The 17697-nt window shown below is 44.1% G+C and overlaps 1 protein-coding gene across 1 annotated transcript in view; it reads left to right on the forward strand.

Annotated features, from left to right (window-relative positions):
• Positions 1-17697, forward strand: part of LOC137383331 (collagen alpha-6(VI) chain-like) — a 133782-nt gene that overhangs the window by 11812 nt on the left and 104273 nt on the right. The window contains exons 4-6 of the mRNA XM_068056026.1: positions 3070-3170; positions 12095-12682; positions 15171-15791. Of these exons, the coding sequence (XP_067912127.1) occupies positions 3083-3170; positions 12095-12682; positions 15171-15791 (1297 nt within the window). The 5' untranslated portion in view covers positions 3070-3082. The remainder of the gene's footprint in view (positions 1-3069; positions 3171-12094; positions 12683-15170; positions 15792-17697) is intronic.

The raw sequence follows: 17697 nt of genomic DNA on the forward strand, positions 1-17697 counted from the left end.
TTATATTTCAGGATATCTAGGGTAGACTTGATTATTCCAATGCACTCCTGACTGGCCTCCCACATTCTATGCTCCATAAGCTTAAGGTCATCCAAAATTCTGCTGCCCGTGTCCTTACTCATACTAAGTCGTGTTCTTCTATCACCCCTGTTCTCATTGATCTATACTGGTTCCCGATTAAGCAACGCATTGTTTTTTAAAATTCTCATCCTTGTTTCAAATCTCACCATGGCCCCAGCCCTCCATATCTCTGTAATCTTTTCCAACCCTCTGAGATATCTGGCTTCAACCTCCCTTGAAGATAGTGGACAGCACTCAACCGAACCTGCACAGGTCATGAACGATGCGGCCACCTGCTCCTTCAGTGTTAGATGAGAGACAATCCGAAGTAAGATTGTAGCAATGAGCACCAGATTATAGAACACATCACATCAACCTGCCCACTAAGATCTGTCGTGGGAGGCACCTCATTTCTCCGTTCAGCATCTCAGGAAGCCATCAAATGGAGAGCAAAACTAGACGTCCCATTATAAGATTCTCCTGTCATACGAATGTGGTAATAGAATCTGCCCTAATATCTCCTTATATGGCTCAGTGTCAAATTTTGCTTTATGATGCTCCTGTGAAGCACCTTTAGAATGTTTTATTAAAAGCAAAATGTAAATACAAGTTGTTACTGTTGTCAAAAGTTTGGATGGTAAGAGTATGATTTCACAGTTGCTACTTTTTTGTCAGCTATTCCTGTTCTGCTGAAATCTTGGAAACAGTTCAGTTTTAGTCAAACATCTGGTGAACTAAAGTGCTCCAGAGATTTGAGCAAAAATTTAGGCTGCTACTCCAGTGCAGTACTGAGGGAGAGTTACATAGTCAGCAGTGCCGTCTTTCAGATGAGATGTTAAACCAAGGCCCCATCCACAATCTCAGGTGGGCATAAAAGATCCCATGGTACTATTCAAGGAAGAGCAGAGAGTTCTCTCCAATCTTTCCCATCTTAGCAAATATTTCAGTCCTCAATCAGCATCACTAAGCCACAGATTATTTGGTCATTTATCTCATTACCGTTTTGTGGGATCTTGTTGTGCATAAATTAGCTGTCATGTTTCCTACATTACAACAGTGACTACACTTTAGGAGTACTTCATTGGTTGTAAAGCGCTTTGTCATTTTTTGAGATTGTGAAAGGTGCTATTTAAACACAAGTCTTTCTTTTTAGAATATTCAACTGCTTAGATTCCATACAAACATTAGAAACTATTGGTTGGGGGGGGGGCGGGGTGGGGGGAGGTGGGGGAAATCGCCAAAAGATTTGAAATAAACACAAGCAATTCTTTTCTGTTAAAAATCCCAACAAAATAAGTAACAGAAGCCAGTACTAGGAAGATATTGTAAAACTGGAATAGGACTCAATTGCTCTTGGAGCTTCTGGAGCTCACTGTAAGGGCTGAATTTTATCAGCCCATCGTGGGTCCCGGTGGCAGGACCGGATGAGGGTAGCATCGCCACACGTCACCTGTGCAGCCAGCCCAGTGGAACACAGGAGGTGCAGGCCCATCCCATTGGAGGATGGGGTGGGCGACGAGATGCCAACGGCATCGTCAGCAGAGATGAACGCAGGTGCTGATGCCATATTTAAAACCTTGCCAGCCCTTCTTGAACTGCTGCTTCACTTAGTGAGTTTGCTGCTGCTTTGCCTTTGTGCCGCTGTGCTGCTGACTGGAGACCCTGTGCCGCCCAATCGAATCCCACCTTTTAAATGGTTTGAGGGCTTTTGCCTCCACCACTGATATCCTCAGAGGGTACACCTTCACACCGTTCCCCTGCACCCTCCACCAGCGCAGATACTGTCGCATCGATGGGTATGCGCTCAGGCTTAGATACAGGGTCACAAGTGGATGAGAGCACCACACACACGTCTGAGCAGCTGACTGAGGTTGTGACAGGTGAGGCCACTGACAGTCGGAGGACTGTGAGAGGCCTGGCCCATGCTGAGCCCCTGGCTGATGACGAGCCTCTGGTATCGGCAGCACAGAATATGCTGGAATTGTAGACAGAGGTAAGGGAACATCTGGTGGAACTGCCAGAGGCAATGTGCAGCATGTAAGGAAGATGAAGGACTCCATCTAAGCCATGAGTGCTGCCATGTCTCAGGCATGTGAATGCATGGCTTCCTCCATCAGGAGGTTGGAAACCCTCCTGGAAAGCCAGATCCCAGAGATACGTGCAGACCTGCATACCCTCGCCTTGGCCATGAGTTCAATGCAGCAGTGGCAAATTGCGAGGGGTTGAGGCACCTGCTGTCTTCCCTAGGTCCTCGTCCTTTTATGGTCAGCAGGGAAGTTCGAGTGAGTTTTGAAAGGGAGGAGGAGAAGCTGACCACCACATCTGGGGACGCCCTTTAGGGCGCTCTGAGTGTGGACAGTGGCTCCTCAGCCCCTCTGCCAGTGACTCCGGCTACGATGACTGAGGAGGCTCCTGCACCTGTGCAGAAACCCCTCAGCCAACTGGAGCCCTCCAGGCCTCAGAGGACGCCCAATAAAGTCATCTCAGGCCATGGGGCAACAGGTTCACCAGCTTGCCTTCACCTCAGCTGCCAGCACAGGGAGGGCACAATGTGACAGAAGTTACGTTGTTGAGTAAGTAATGTTGTTACACATTTATATTGCTAGGGTAATATAAAACAATTGAAAGGGTGTGTGAACAAGTTATTTGTTGTGGCTAGCCCCACTACAATAGTCCAGTAAATGACTAGGTTGCCACGTGCAACAATGTGAATGGGAGCTATGAAGTGAAAACTTAAAGAAACATTCATCATGTACTTAATGAAAGATTCTTCTTTGGAAACAAACAGATGAAACTGTGCTAATGAAAGCACAGGAAAGGTGCATTTGCTGTGTACTTGACTATAGGGTTGTGTGGAGAGCTGAGGTTTTGCTGGGTGCATGAAATCGCCAGATGATCAACACTCTATTTGCAACAAAAAGCTAACGATCCAGTTTTAAAGTAGGCAGCAGTGTCAACATCAGACAAACACATGTAACCACGGTGTGTTTTCTTTTTTTGCTTCTGCAGGGAGATCATCAGAATGTCTATCAACATGGCTCAGTTCACAGCTGTACTGATTGCCCTCCTCTTCACAACAAGTTTACCCTCTACTGACCCTCAGCCAACTGGTACCGTGCTGTTCAATTACGACACTGACTCTACCTGAGAAATCTCAGGGGAGAATCTCCTGGGTCTGTAACCAGCTGCAAACACAGGAAAATCTCCCTCACTCTCCTGTTGATACTCAGCTTGCCAAAATAATTATTTTCAAAGACAAATTTGTGAAAGTTCTCCACAATTTATTGACTCTTTTCTTGTGATGTGTCAAATGGAAAATGTTACAAAGGACTTGCTGCAACCTATCCCTTGTGGGGTTAAGGCTTCAGTGAGGCAATGGGGTGCAATCTGCGATTCCAGCACAAATTGCGTCCAAGATGGTGCAAAACCCCTTCCTTGTAGATCGTTGCTTTATATCATTCATATTGGTCTTATTGAAAAGTGTTTTTCTCTGAATAGCTGCTCAAAGCTATACAGCTATAGAGCTATAAAGAGCTATAAAGCTATAGAGAATACAGCAGAATATAGATAGATTGGAGAGTTGGGCAGAGAAATGGCAGATGGAGTTCAATCCGGGCAAATGCGAGGTGATGCATTTTGGAAGATCCAATTCAAGAGTGGACTATACAATAAATGGAAAAGTCCTGGGGAAAATTGATGTACAGAGAGATTTGGGTGTTCAGGTCCATTGTTCCCTGAAGGTGGCAACGCAGGTCAATAGAGTGGTCAAGAAGGCATACGGCATGCTTTCCTTCATCGGACGGGGTATTGAGTACAAGAGTTGGCAGGTCATGTTACAGTTGTATAAGACTTTGGTTCGGCCACATTTGGAATACTGCGTGCAGTTCTGGTCGCCACATTACCAAAAGGATGTGGATGCTTTGGAGAGGGTGCTGAGGAGGTTCACCAGGATGTTGTCTGGTATGGAGGGCGCTAGCTATGAAGAGAGGTTGAGTAGATTAGGATTATTTTCATTAGAAAGACGGAGGTCGCGGGGGGACCTGATTGAGGTGTACAAAATCATGAGAGGTATAGACAGGGTGGATAGCAAGAAGCTTTTTCCCAGAGTGGGGGATTCAATTACTAGGGGTCACGAGTTCAAAGTGAGAGGGGAAAAGTTTAGGGGGGATATGCATGGAAAGTTCTTTACGCAGAGGGTGGTGGGTGCCTGGAACGCGTTGCCAGCGGAGATGGTAGACGCAGGCACGATAACGTATTTTAAGATGTATCTAGACAGATACATGAATGGGCAGGAAGCAAAGAGATACAGACCCTTAGAAAATAGGCGACAGGTTTAGATAGAGGATCTGGATCGGCGCAGGCTTGGAGGGCCGAAGGGCCTGTTCCTGTGCTGCAATTTTCTTTGTTCTTTGTTCTTAAACTCACTTGCAAATTACCAAAAGCAAAACCTGCTATGATCCAATGTTTAAAATATAATTTTAAAAAATTTGCTTTAAAAAATAAACATGATTTATTTAAGAGTGGTAACTTGGTAAAATTTGGCTAATACAACTAAAAATGGGTTTATCACTGTTATGGCCAGATTGCAAGGGGTGTGACTGCAGCAAGTGTTTTTGTTTCTAGGGCTTTAACCCCTTTTGTTTTATCTGTCAAATAAACAGACAGAGATAGGTTTTCTTGTAGGTTTAAAACAGAAGATTAACTATTTATTGAGTAATATTCATTTTCGGAATGGTCGCAATCGCACCTAAACACACACACACACACACACACACACACACACACACACACACACACACACACACACACACACACACACACACACACACACACACACACGAAAAGGGGTAAGTGGTTTGACGTGTGGTAGGTTTTCCGGGTTCACGGTAAACCTGTTGAACCTACTCGGAGGTGAATTTCTCTTTTAAAGTTGCAGCCTGTGTTGTTTGTAGATTTCTTTGGTAGTTGAGACTTCAATATAGAGATGGGGGATCACTTTCAGTTCTCTGCTGCACAGGTTGAAGTGTAGAATTCACAACAGGGCACCTTCTTTGGCTTTTGCTGGACAGCTCTTGGCGGGACATGCTTTTGTTCTGATTCACTGTCTCTCTCCAGAGAGCTATCTTTTAAGGTCAAAAATCTCTCACATCTTGCCTCTGCTGGGAGACGCAGGGCCCCCTCCCTGTGGTAACCAACAATGGCCCAGGATGTGGCTGCTTCACACCTTCTTTGTTTCAGAAGAAACCATTCAATTCAAAATTGTCTCTTGGGTGGCACAGTGGTGTAATGGTTAGCACAGCAGCCTCACAGCTCCAGCAACCCAGGTTCAGTTCTGGGTACTGCCTGTGTGGAGTTTGCAAGTTCTCCTCGTGGCTGTGTGGGTTTCCGCCGGGTGCTCTGGTTTCCTCCCACAGGCAAAAACTTGCAGGTTGATAGGTAAATTGGCCATTGTAAATTGCCCCTAGTGTAGGCAGGTGGTAGGAGAATTGTGGGGATGTGGTAGGGAATATGGGATTAATGTAGGATTAGTATAAATGGGTGGTTGTTGGTCGGCACAGACTCGGTGGGCTGAAGGGCCTGTTTCAGTGCTGTATCTCCAAATAATTAAAATGGGTTCCAGATGGGTGTAATTGACACCTCTTAGCTTGAAATCTATCCTTTCTCCCTTACTAGACATTAAAACAGTTTGAATATACAGGGCCAGGTCATTTGACCTTCAGTGGCCATTTTGCAGCACATAGTCCTATTTTTTAAAGGAAAAGTCAATATTTTATAACTCTTCAGTTTGGGTTCTGTATTTCAATCACTGAACATCATGTAAGTGTGACAATCACAAAAAAAATAAGCATTTTAAATCAGAATGTCAATCCACAATCTGTGAATAACGTGATTTTAAATTACTGAAAATGACTTTTAAAAATATACAAAACTATTTTCTAGCTAGGTTGGGGGACAGTAATCAGTTTCTTAGTAAACTTTAAAAGAATTCAAAACCTTTCAAAATATACTTATTGTGTCTTTATGCCTAAGAGATCCAGCTTAATTGTTGGAGCCTCCTGAAAGGCCTGCAAACGAGCACAATTCGTGGAAACTCACAATGGTGATTAATTCATCCTGGAGAACATGGCAGGTTTTGTGGGTGGGGCCTGCTTCTAGCATATTGTTTTTAAAATTAATGCCAAAGATTGCAGAAACTTGATTCGCGTTGAATGCAATTAGGACTTAAGATTCCAAGATCTTTTGCACCGGTTAGGCCGATGTCAGGGGAATTGTGCTGAAAAATTCAGTGCAACTGAGTGAAAACTCCAGGCCAAAATATGATATCAGAATTCTTGAAACACTGACTATAAAGTAAGAGACAGATCAGTGTGAGACCATCTGTAAAACCAATACTGCACTTCTACAGTTCAGACATTTTGAATGGTGATATTAAAACCAGGATTTTTGGGTAGCATTCTCATATTATACAATGTGCTGTCTTCGTGTTTACAATTTCCCAATTACAATTTGCTGATTCACTGAAAGTATATGGCCAACAGGATACACCTCAAGAGTATTATAAGTGAAAAAAGATTATTTTAATCTTGAATAGATCATTGGTGTGGCCACATTTAGAATATTAAATGTGGTTTATTGAAACTTCAAAACAACATTGGGAAAGATACACAGAAGAACAACCAGGCTAATGCTAGGAATTTGGAAGGAATGATTGTAGGGATGGATAAAACAGCAATGTGGCTGGTAACAGGCATATTTTATCCCCATCCTTCCTTGCCCTCCCTTCCCACCCCATGTACCCACTTCCCACACACCCCAACACACATAGATGCTCTCATTTCTGTAATTGCGAGGGACTAGTGGAATTGAGTTATGTGATCTGGGGCAAATCTCAATTCTCTGCCAACTAATGGACATTGGTTCAATCTGACTTACTTTAATTTTGAAACTCACTTTGGCACTCATCCACATCATGTAGCTATCCGGTCACTTGGGCCCTTTACCCTCTGCGTTGAAAAGACCTCTCGCCATTCAGAATGAAGCACTCCAATCGTATGTAGTGTGATCTTATTGAATGGTGGAGTAGACTTGAGGGGCCGAATGGCCTACTCCTGCTCCATATCGTATGTTCGTATAAGCATGCCAGGCTATTGGAGGACATGCTTCATTCCCAGCATTCCAAAATGGGAGCTAATCTTAATTGAGAATTTCCTTGCAGTTGCTTCCACTCTCTCTGCTATAACTTTGCTGAGTTTTCACCACAACTCCAGCAAAGTTACGGTGACAGAACAGAAGCATGAACAAGGACACTCCCAGCCTATATTTTGCAGGCTCTCTATTGACAGAATGGCAGCAATTAAACAGATTATTTGCATGGGTCTTATTTTAACAATTTGTAATACTGACAGATGAATGGTTATGAGCTTGGTGAATAATAACCTGCGCTGATTGTCAAAGTAACTGTAGCTCCTTCTGCTTTTGAAGCCTGCAGAGAGTCCTCAATTGCAGACATTGCATTCCTGGTGGATGGATCCTGAAGTATAGGGACCCAAAACTTTAAAAAGATTCAAGAGTTTCTCTATACCCTTGTGAATTGATTTGATGTTGGAGAGGACAAAGTCCAGATAGGCCTCATTCAGTACAGTGGAACTCCTCGGACTGAGTTTTTCTTGAATACCTATAGTGATAAGAATGAGATCCTGCAATACTTAAAGTAGCTGCCGTACAAAGGAGGGGGTATGAGAACTGGGCTGGGTTTAAAGTACATGCTGAACAAGCACTTTGTGGAGTCGGCGGGGACCAGGTCATCAATGGGAGTACCACAGGTGGCCATTATCATTACTGATGGGCAATCTCAGGACAGTGTCGGACCACCAGCAAAAGCGCTGAGGGACCGAGGTGTCATGGTATATGCCATCGGCATCAGAAAGAGCTGGAGGAAATCGCCAGTAAGCCGGCCGGGGAGTATGTATATAACATGGCGGACGTCGCCGCTCTAAGAGGGATTTTACAGGCTGTCATCCAGCTCGTTTGTACTAGGGTGGATGAGGTGACCCGCCAAGTATCTCAGGTCTCACAAGTGTCACCAGGTATTGGACCTCAGAAGCCATCTAGGTTGGGATTCCATTGATTATGAGTGTTGGATCTGTTTGGGCTCTTTCCCTTTTACTGTTCTTTAAACTTATTTCCATGCAGTATCTGGATAAGTTCAGCCCCTTTTCTAGATTGATTTCCAGCTCCTTTCTTTGCTACTCAAACCCCTCACCGCCCTCCGCCCACCCTCAATTCTCGGCGGGGTGCCCAAAACAAAAAATGGACATATGGCTGGTTCTGGAAATCTATTGAATGTAGCTGGACCGCAGGAGATGCCAAAAGTGTCCCCTCTAATTTGTCTGCCTTCCAGCCTGGTGGGAGGAACATTGGAACAGGAGAGGACCTTTGAGCCCCTCAAGCCTGTTTCATCATTCAATTAGATCATGACTCACCTGTATCTTAGCTCCATTTACTCACCCTTTACCTCCCTTAATACCCCTAGCTAACAAAAATCTACTGATTTCAGTTTTGAAATTTTCAATTGCCGTCTAGACACAACAGCTTGCTTTGGGACAGAATTCCCGATTTCCATAACACTTTGTGTGAAGAAGTGTGTCTTGACATCACTCTTGAATAGCCTACCTCTAATTTTAAGGTTATGGCCCATTGTTCTGAACTCTTGCACCGGAGGATATAGTTTCCCTTCATCTACCCTATTAAATTCTTTAATTATCTTAAACACCTCAATTACATCACTACTTAATCTTCTATGCTCAAAGGAATACAAGCCAGGTTTATGCAACCTGTCCTCATACTTTGACCCTTTTAGCCCAGTTATCATTCTGGTGAAGCTGTGCTGCACCCCCTCCAAGGACAATATATCCTTCCTGAGGTGCAGTGCCTAAACCTGAATACAGTACTCCAGATGCAGTCTAACTAGCACTTTATACAACAGTAGCATAGCTCTTAACCTTTTGTATTCCAGCTCATTTGAGATAAGGGCTAACATTCCAATAGCCTTTTTAATTATTTTATTCCTGTCCACTATTTTTTAGAGATTGTTGTATATGGATCCCTAAATCTCTCCGATCCTCCATAGTTCCTAGCTTCCCACATCATTTAGAAAATAAATAGTTAGAGCAGAGGTAACACAGCCTCCGCTCGACACATCCCACTAGATGTGACTCCAATCAGAAACTGAGCAGAGTAGGAGTTAAAACTTACATTCATTCTTTGTCCGTGAATCTTTTAGTATTAGCATACAGACACTTAGGGGCCAAAATTTATCTTCAAGTCTAATCAGTTTTAATTTAGCCAGTACTGTTTAACACTCATCTGAATCTCAAGTGTTGATAGCTCTTAATTCTCCAGTCTAAGCTTATTCACAATTTCCAGTTGCAAACTATGGGGGCTGGGGTCTAGGGAAGACAATACCGGTAGCGAAGAATGTTGTATGTATGTAAACTTAATGGGATGGGGACATTTGAAGGAGGAGCAAGAAAGAAGAGGGACAAAGCTTTTGGAGGGCATTAAAATAGCTGCAAATCATCAGCCTTTACCAAGACTGTAAGACCACAGATTAAGGGCCGGATATTGTGCTCAGCATGACGTTGGGTTCCATGGCGGTGGGGGCCAGAGAACAGAGCGGCTTCCCAGCAGTGGGGAAGCTCTGTAGTGGCCCCACCGCCACTCTGCAACTGGACCCTGGTATAAATATTTAGAATAACTATTTGCATACACTACCACGTCTTCCGCTGCGATCTTCCCATCCATTCCCGATCTTCAGCGCGACGTGCGGCCCTCGCGCGACTTCACTTTCCCGCCACTGAGGAGGGGAAGGGGTCAACTCTGCATTCTGTGTATAGATTGGGGGGGGGAGAGGTCGACCCTCCATTATTTTGTGGATAGGGGATGGGGGCAGCTCTGCATTTTGTTTGCAGGGCTAGCAGTCTTTTAAAAATGGCGCCAGCACTTGCTCCCACATTAGGTGATACTGTTCACGGCATTGCCGATACTGACCCCGGCACGTGATTGTTGGGGGGGTGGCTGCAGCTGCCCGGCACAGAATCGCGGCGGCATGGGTCCCATGCGGGGTGGCAGCCATTTTCTGCGCCTGACAACAAGATCCGGCCCTAAGAGTGGCAGGCCAATGTGAAGGGAAAAGGACCCCAAGTGCAAGTGTGAGTCTGCAGACCAGGGAGGTTGCAGCTCAGCGCTTGGCTTCCTCGTCAATGGCTGTTGAAGTCTAGGCATATGATGCTTGTGAGGAGGGTTTTCCACTTTGCCAATTCACACTGACATCCTACGGCTCAATACTGCTGCATGCCTGTGAGGAAAGTGCAGGGCACAGCTGACCACTAGTCACCCTGCATGTCAAGCTTTGTGCTGCATGGCAGCTGTGGGTGTCCTTGCAGTAGATGGCACAGCTCTGCAGCTGCTCCTCTACTGACCAGACTTTCAGGAGTTCACCATGATCATTCCCAAGTAAATGTATCAGTGCCTGCAATAATGGTTGGTGGTTTCTTATCAGCCTGAGAAGTTGTGTTTGGGATGGTTATGAAGAACATTCCAGTCTAATAGTTGGTTAGGCATTCACATACTTAGTACAATTCTGGGGATGTGACTGCAACACACTGCTCCTGAACCAACAGGCCCGAAATTGGAGTCGAACACCATTAATATTAATTACGCAAGCTGCCGGCACCTGTCGCACTTCCACAGGCAGCTTGCCCTGTTTGAAGAGGTCCCTGGAGAGGGAGGGTGGGTAACAGTCGGTATATTGTGGAGTTAGGGGAGCACACCTGATCCTCTTGGTTCCACAGCGACCGCTTAAGAATACTGAGCAGAGCAGGCTGGCTCCTTCAATATCGAATATCAGCGAGGGAACCTAAAACAGGTGCTCGGCCCCTCATTTACTTAGGTAAGCGGCCTAACACCTGTTTCAGGTGACGACCACGGATGCCTGAAAACTTGCCCAACTTAATATTGGGTTGGACGTCCTTCATGGGTTCTTTGGTTGTCGGTCCCCAAAATTGGCCTTTGGTGTGCCCAAGAACGGGCGCGGCAAGGCCCAATTTCTAACCCAATACAATCCTCAGCACTAATGGAGGCCATGATGGTGTTTGTGTGTTTTTTCAGTTATATGCAGTGGCTGGTAAAACCAAAAATCAACTGTAACCAACATGGTTAAGAAAATAATAGGCCTGATGCAGAATGCCTGAAGTTTTCACTTAGAAAACTGCCTCCACAGCAATGCTGATAATTAGCCAATTCTAGTTCAAATTTTAGATCAAAGAGTTAAAGAGTAACAGAAAGGAGGGAGACAACAAGTGTTAAAATCATTTGGGGAAAAATTAATTTGTGCAGCGCCACTTCAAGAGACACTATGCAGACTACATTGATTCCCTGGGGCCAGGCAGCATTGCAGGCTGCTAACTTCGCACCCATGTAGCATTACTCAATGATATTACTGAAGAAAGCCACGCAGGATGCGCTTGTAATGGCCCACAGTACTGCCTGTCAACATAAGTCTGCATAGCGCTGCGCAAACAAATTTCTCCCCCATCATTTACACCCAGACACACCACTAATGTAATCACACTGTGACCAGGTGCAGACAACCTGCGAAGCTGTTTGAAGACCCAATTTTGCTGAAATCAGCAGAGCTTTTTAAACGGCAAGGTAAAGGGTAAGAACTTATTGAACTGCCCAAAATAGTCAGTGCAATTAATATTGTAATTGATTTCTATGGTGATGGCCAATGGTTAGTGCCATTTGCCTGATACAGGGTGATTGCCCAAGATAAATGGGGATGGTGTATGTGGTGAGGACTCTTTCTTTAAATCAAACAAGTGCTCACCAAATGTGACTGTTTATTCTAAAACCCCCAAACTGGTTTTGGGGTGGGAAATAGTGGAGGCACAAAGGTATATTGCCAGCTCCACTGTCCTATTGTAGGTACCTGAAACCATTCTAAGAGAAAATGTTACTTTTCTGTGTTCAGCTTGCAGGAAAGCTACAGTCGCTGACATTGTCCTTGTGGTGGATGGTTCAACCAGCGTAAGTGATGAGAACTTTGAAGACGTGAGGGAGTTCCTGTACATCTTCGTTAGCGGCCTGGATGTTGCAGGCAACAAAGTAAGGATTGGGCTGGTTCAGTACAGCGACGACCCAAAGACGGAGTTTCTGCTGAATCAATTTTCGTCCAAGAGCGACATTTTGAATTACCTGCAGAACCTGCAACAGAAGAGAGGAGGGACCGATACGAGAAGGGCCCTGGAGTTTCTGCAGAGCCAACATTTTGTTCAATCAGCAGGGAGCAGAGCAGCAGAAAGTGTGCAGCAGATCGCCATCCTGGTCACTGATGGAGAGTCCACCACCGAGGTGGCGGATGCAGCCAACCAACTGAGAAATAGTGGAGTCACAATTTATGTCGTTGGAGTTAATATTCAAGGACAGAAAGAGCTTAAAGATATTTCCAGCAGACCAGTCCAGAGATATACTTATGATGTTGCAAATTTTAAAAGGCTGAAAGAAAATTCAAATAAGCTCTTGCAGTCGGTCTGCAAGACAGTTGAAGCCCATATCCAAGGTTGGTGCAATTAGCAATGCCTTTCTTCCAAATTTTAATTTTTATGACAAGTGCCAGTCTTGGCTCAGTAGCAGTCTCACCTCTCAGTCAGAAGTTTGTGGGTTCAAGTCCCACCCCAGAGACTTGAGTACATAAATTAGACTGACACCAGTGCAGTATTGAGGGAGTGCTGCACTGTTGGAGGTGCTGTCTTTTGGATGAAAAGCTAAACTGAGGCTCCATCTGCCCTAACAAGTGGACATAAAGCATCTCATAGCACTATGTACAAGATAATTAAAATAGATTATCTGGTCATTACCTCATTGCTGTTTCTGATATCTTGCTGTGTGCAAATAGGCTTCTGCATTTCCTACATTATAGCAATAATTAATTCAAAAATAACTTAATTGGCTGTAAAGTACTTTGGAAGATCCTGCATGAAAAGTGCTATATAAATGCAAGTTCTTTCTTTTTATTAGAATAAATTTGCAAAGGTTAATATCATTCATCAATGTCCCATTACACTTGTAGAACATTGATATGGAAGGAAATCTTTACAATATGCCACATAAAATCAGGAATGGCCGTTTAATAAATAATGAGTATTTTGAAAGCAAACAGGTCTCCTGTGCCATTGCTAATGGAAAGGAAAGACCATGGCTGGGAAATTCCTCACAGCCATTCCTGCTCTTCTGCCAGGACTTTCCGTGGGTTTCTGCCAGTGAAATAATGACAGTGGAGTGGGAGCAGCTACGAGGAATTCTAATACCCATGTATAGTCTTCAGGTGAAGTGCAGTTTGAGAGAGCAGTAGGGATATTTGGACTAGGGCATGTAATTCAGTCCCTATTCTTGAGTTCTTCTGGCCTTATTTTTACATTTATCTTATAATTTCCTATGTCAAGATTTATAATGGAAACTGCCTGTGGAAACTTGTCACATTGTATTTATAACCTCCCAACAATGGTGGCATGGTAGCATCTCCATTGGACTCCATTACAAATATGGATGTAGGAATTTGTAATAGAAAAAGCTGACAGGAAGGATACACAGATAATATATACAATACATAAAATGATATAACAATGAATAAACCTTAATACAATAATTCCTGCCATCAGTGCTGATCCGAGGGACAAGAGTGCAATATGCCGAGCCAGCAGCAATTGGCCTTAGTATCTCAATATGGGAACTTTTTTCACTACAGATAAGGAGGCAGCTTCAAATCATAAGCTACTTCTTTCCTGATGAGCAAAAATGTTTCCAGCTAATAGAAAAGCCATATGACCTTCCACTCTATAAAACTCCTCATGATTACTATCCATCTTCCAGCCCTCCATCCTGTAAAACACCATTGCTGTTGTTTACCTCCTCATTAGCTTCTTTCTTCCACCTTCAACACCCTCATCCATGGTAATTGCCATGATTTCTCAGCCCGACCACACCCTGCTTGACTCCACCTCTTCCAAACGTCCCCACCCATTGTTGATTTTGCACCTTTAAATCATTAAGCTTTGATTGTCACAAACCTGAGAATGTCCACTGCTTAACTGACCTGGTTAACCACTGCCAGATCCGCATGCTGAACACTACTGTGTCTCCCCCTCAAAAGCCAGGCTGTTCTGGAGGATGAAGATAATCCCAAATACCTTATCTTAACATATCTTGTCTGACCCATCCGTCCTCCCTTCCAAAGGCAAGTGTGAAGAGATCGTAGACCTTTTCACATCAAAGGTTATCTGCTTGATTGCCTCAGCCTCCTTCCTTGCCCCCATCCCTTCCAGTTTTCTCCTTCCCCTAACTCTGAATATCTCCATACCTCCCAGCCTTTTTCTAGCTCACCTCTGCCATGAGACCCACTTCTTGTGCCCTTGACTCTATCTCAGCCCATCTTCTAACACAAAATCACCTTTCTTTAGCCCAGTGCTCACCAACATCATCTATGGCTTCTCTCCTAAAGTCATGCTTCTCTCCCCCTAAAAGCTACTATCACCAGGCACCTGCTCAAGAAGACTATCCTCAACTCTTCCATCTTCTCCAATTCCTGCCTGATCCTTAACAATCTCTTTTCTCTCTAATGTCGTCAAGCATTTTTCCTGTGGTTCTGTGCTAACCTAGTGCATCATTCCCTGGATGAATACCTTCAGATTTACCCACAACACTGAGACTACCCTGATCCAAATCATCAAATATATTCACTGCAATTGCAGCACGTTACCCATCCTTGTATCCATTTATCTCCACCATCCCACAATCCATTCACCTCCTGCATCCTAACATTCAATCACTTCCGCCATCTCAACATCCATTCATCAACCCCATCCAATCTCCATTAGCATCTGTGGCCTACCTCCATGGTAATCGCTTATCTTCATTGAACTATCAGTCCCAAAGTAGCTAGTCCATCTGCCATAAAGCACTGTATTTACCAAGGTAGCCAGTGGGAGGGGTGGGGAAGATTCAATATTTGTTTTCTGCATTAATCCACCATTTTATCTTCTGCTTTACAGCCTTCGCAGTGCGTTACGCTGATGTCGTTTTTCTAGTTGATGGTTCTCAGAACATGGGAGCAGCAGGATTCCAGCAGATCAGAAACTTTATCTTCAGAATCATCTCTCAACTTGATGTTGGGGCAGATAGGTTCCGTGTTGGTCTTGCCCAGTACAGCGTTGATACACGGACTGAGTTCTTACTGAACACCTACCTAACAAAGATGCAAGTGGCAAATTACATAAGGAGTGGCCGCAGTTTTGCATTTCGGGGAGGACCAAGTTTAGGGATGGGCCGCGCCATTGACTACCTGCGCAGGACCTTTTTCAGAGAGTCTGCTGGAAGTCGGAAGGGCAAAGGTGTTCCTCAGATAGCGATAATAATTACTTCGGCACCTTCACAGGATAAAGTCACTCTACCTGCCACGGCCTTAAGGAAGGAAGGCGTGAAGGTTATCTCCATCGGTGTCAGACGTTCCGTCTTGACTGAGCTGCAGAATGTGGCCTTTCTCCCTAGTGTTCCATTTGTTTTCCAGCTTGCCACTTTTGATACCCTTGTGCAGTCATCTCTGCAAATATCCAAGGCAATCAGACTGATCGTACAAAGAGAATTTCTATACGGAGTGCTCAGAAGAACGACAGGTAATGCTTGATTCCCTCACCTTTCATTCATGTCCGCTTTGTTCCTGCACTGTGCTGTATCTTTAGTAATTCCGCATATAAAGATATTTCTAGATCAGTATGACTTATAAGAGTCGATTTTAAGTGCTCCCCCCTGCCCCCGCCGGGTAGAAACAGGAAGACAGCAGCCTTCAAAAGGAGATGGGTCACTTACCACCCTGTATACTCATGATATAGATGCTGCCATTTTAGATAGGGTCCTGAGATGGGTGGCCAGAGTGCCTGTCTGTTTTGAATGAGATATGCAAAACGGGATCTTTTGACACACAAATGACCATCTGTTCTGTACCTGAAGTAAAAATTGACTCCACTGTGTCCAGCTTCCTTCTGTAATGATTTAATCCCAGGTATTATTTACAGAGAAAGGAAAAGGATGGTATGTTGATGATTATTGTTTTAGTATCTTCTCCCTTCCTGTTCTGTCCTTCAGGTCAGGATTCCTCTGCGTGGGGATGGCGGAATGAGATAGCTCACAATGTAATGCCGGTCCTCCTTGGTCAACCTGTCAGGAGCCCAGCTTGTGCATTTTTAATTTAGGATCAACCTCCAAAGCATTTAGGGCATCAGAAAAATAAAGTAGAAGATAGTTTGCCATCACCTAACCTAGGATTGCAAGAAGAAAACAAAAAGTAGGGAGGCAAAAAAATCAAGTATTTAGGTCCTGGGAAAGAATGGATTTCAGCAAGGGACAACATGTTCAGATAGACTTTAAGGAGAATTGGTGGCATGAGATCAGCCATCTGTTATACAGAAGAAACAGGGGAGAAGGATTTAAGAAGACAGTTTGCAGTACAGAAAAGAAGGCAGGGGTTATCATTGTTTTGCATTCTAGGATGATCCTGAAATATTGAACATTCTGGCAGACAAGAGCAAGATCCAATAGTGCTTTATGTGGTCCAGCCAGATCTGGTGGTGAATGGCCAATCCAATTGGTTGCCATATCTGTTCTAGTCTGTGTCCCTTGGAGTTAAGGGAGTGCAGCTGAGGGCTGTAGGGGAATGGCCAGGGTGAGAGAGTTTGCTCCTGTAGCAAATAGTCTTTCCCTATTCACTCTATCCAAACCCTTCATCTCCTCTTTGTCTTCTGCTCCTGTGGGAATAACCACTGAAATTCCATCAATTACAATAACAACCATGAAATAAGTGGACTAGCTGAAAGAATAGTAGGTTGCTCAGTGTGCTGCTTATGAGTTCAAAATTGAGTGGTTTTGATAGAATAGATGGGGGTGGGTCAATAACCAGGGAACACATTCAAAATAGTTGTCACAAGAACTAGAGGAGAGATGAGGAAAATACTTTTTTACACAGTGAGTTGTTATGATCTGGAATGCACTGCCTGAAGCAGTTGTGGAAGCAGATTCAGTAGTAATTTTCAAAAGTGAATGGATATAAACTTGAAAAGGCAAATTTGACAGGGCTATTGGGAAAAGGCAGGGAAGTGGGACTAATTGGATAGCTCTTTCAATGAGCCAGCACAGGCACAATGGGCCAAATGGTTTCCTTCTATATGGCAAGATCCCATGATTCTAGTTACATAAGACACAGTGAACTGAAGAGATTTATGAGGGGAAGTCTTCAATTCTAAGTCAATTCTAGCAGTATCTAGCACTGACAAATGAAACTGATAATTCAGGCCTGCATTTCTGGTCAACATATTAACTAAAAAGGACAAAAGAACAGATCTTGTTGATGTTACACATAACATCCAAAATACATTGGATGTTATTGAGGAGATGCATGAACTGCTCCAGATCCCTCTCATCCTTCTTACCAAGCTAGTTTTGTATTGCTCTAGCAAACACAGAAATGATGGGCAGAATGGCTTGTGTGGTGCAAACTCATTTGGTTCAATGATTTGCACAACAGCT

The sequence above is a fragment of the Heterodontus francisci genome, chromosome 2, assembly GCF_036365525.1.
Source record: "Heterodontus francisci isolate sHetFra1 chromosome 2, sHetFra1.hap1, whole genome shotgun sequence".
In the NCBI taxonomy this organism is placed as follows: Eukaryota; Metazoa; Chordata; class Chondrichthyes; order Heterodontiformes; family Heterodontidae; genus Heterodontus; species Heterodontus francisci.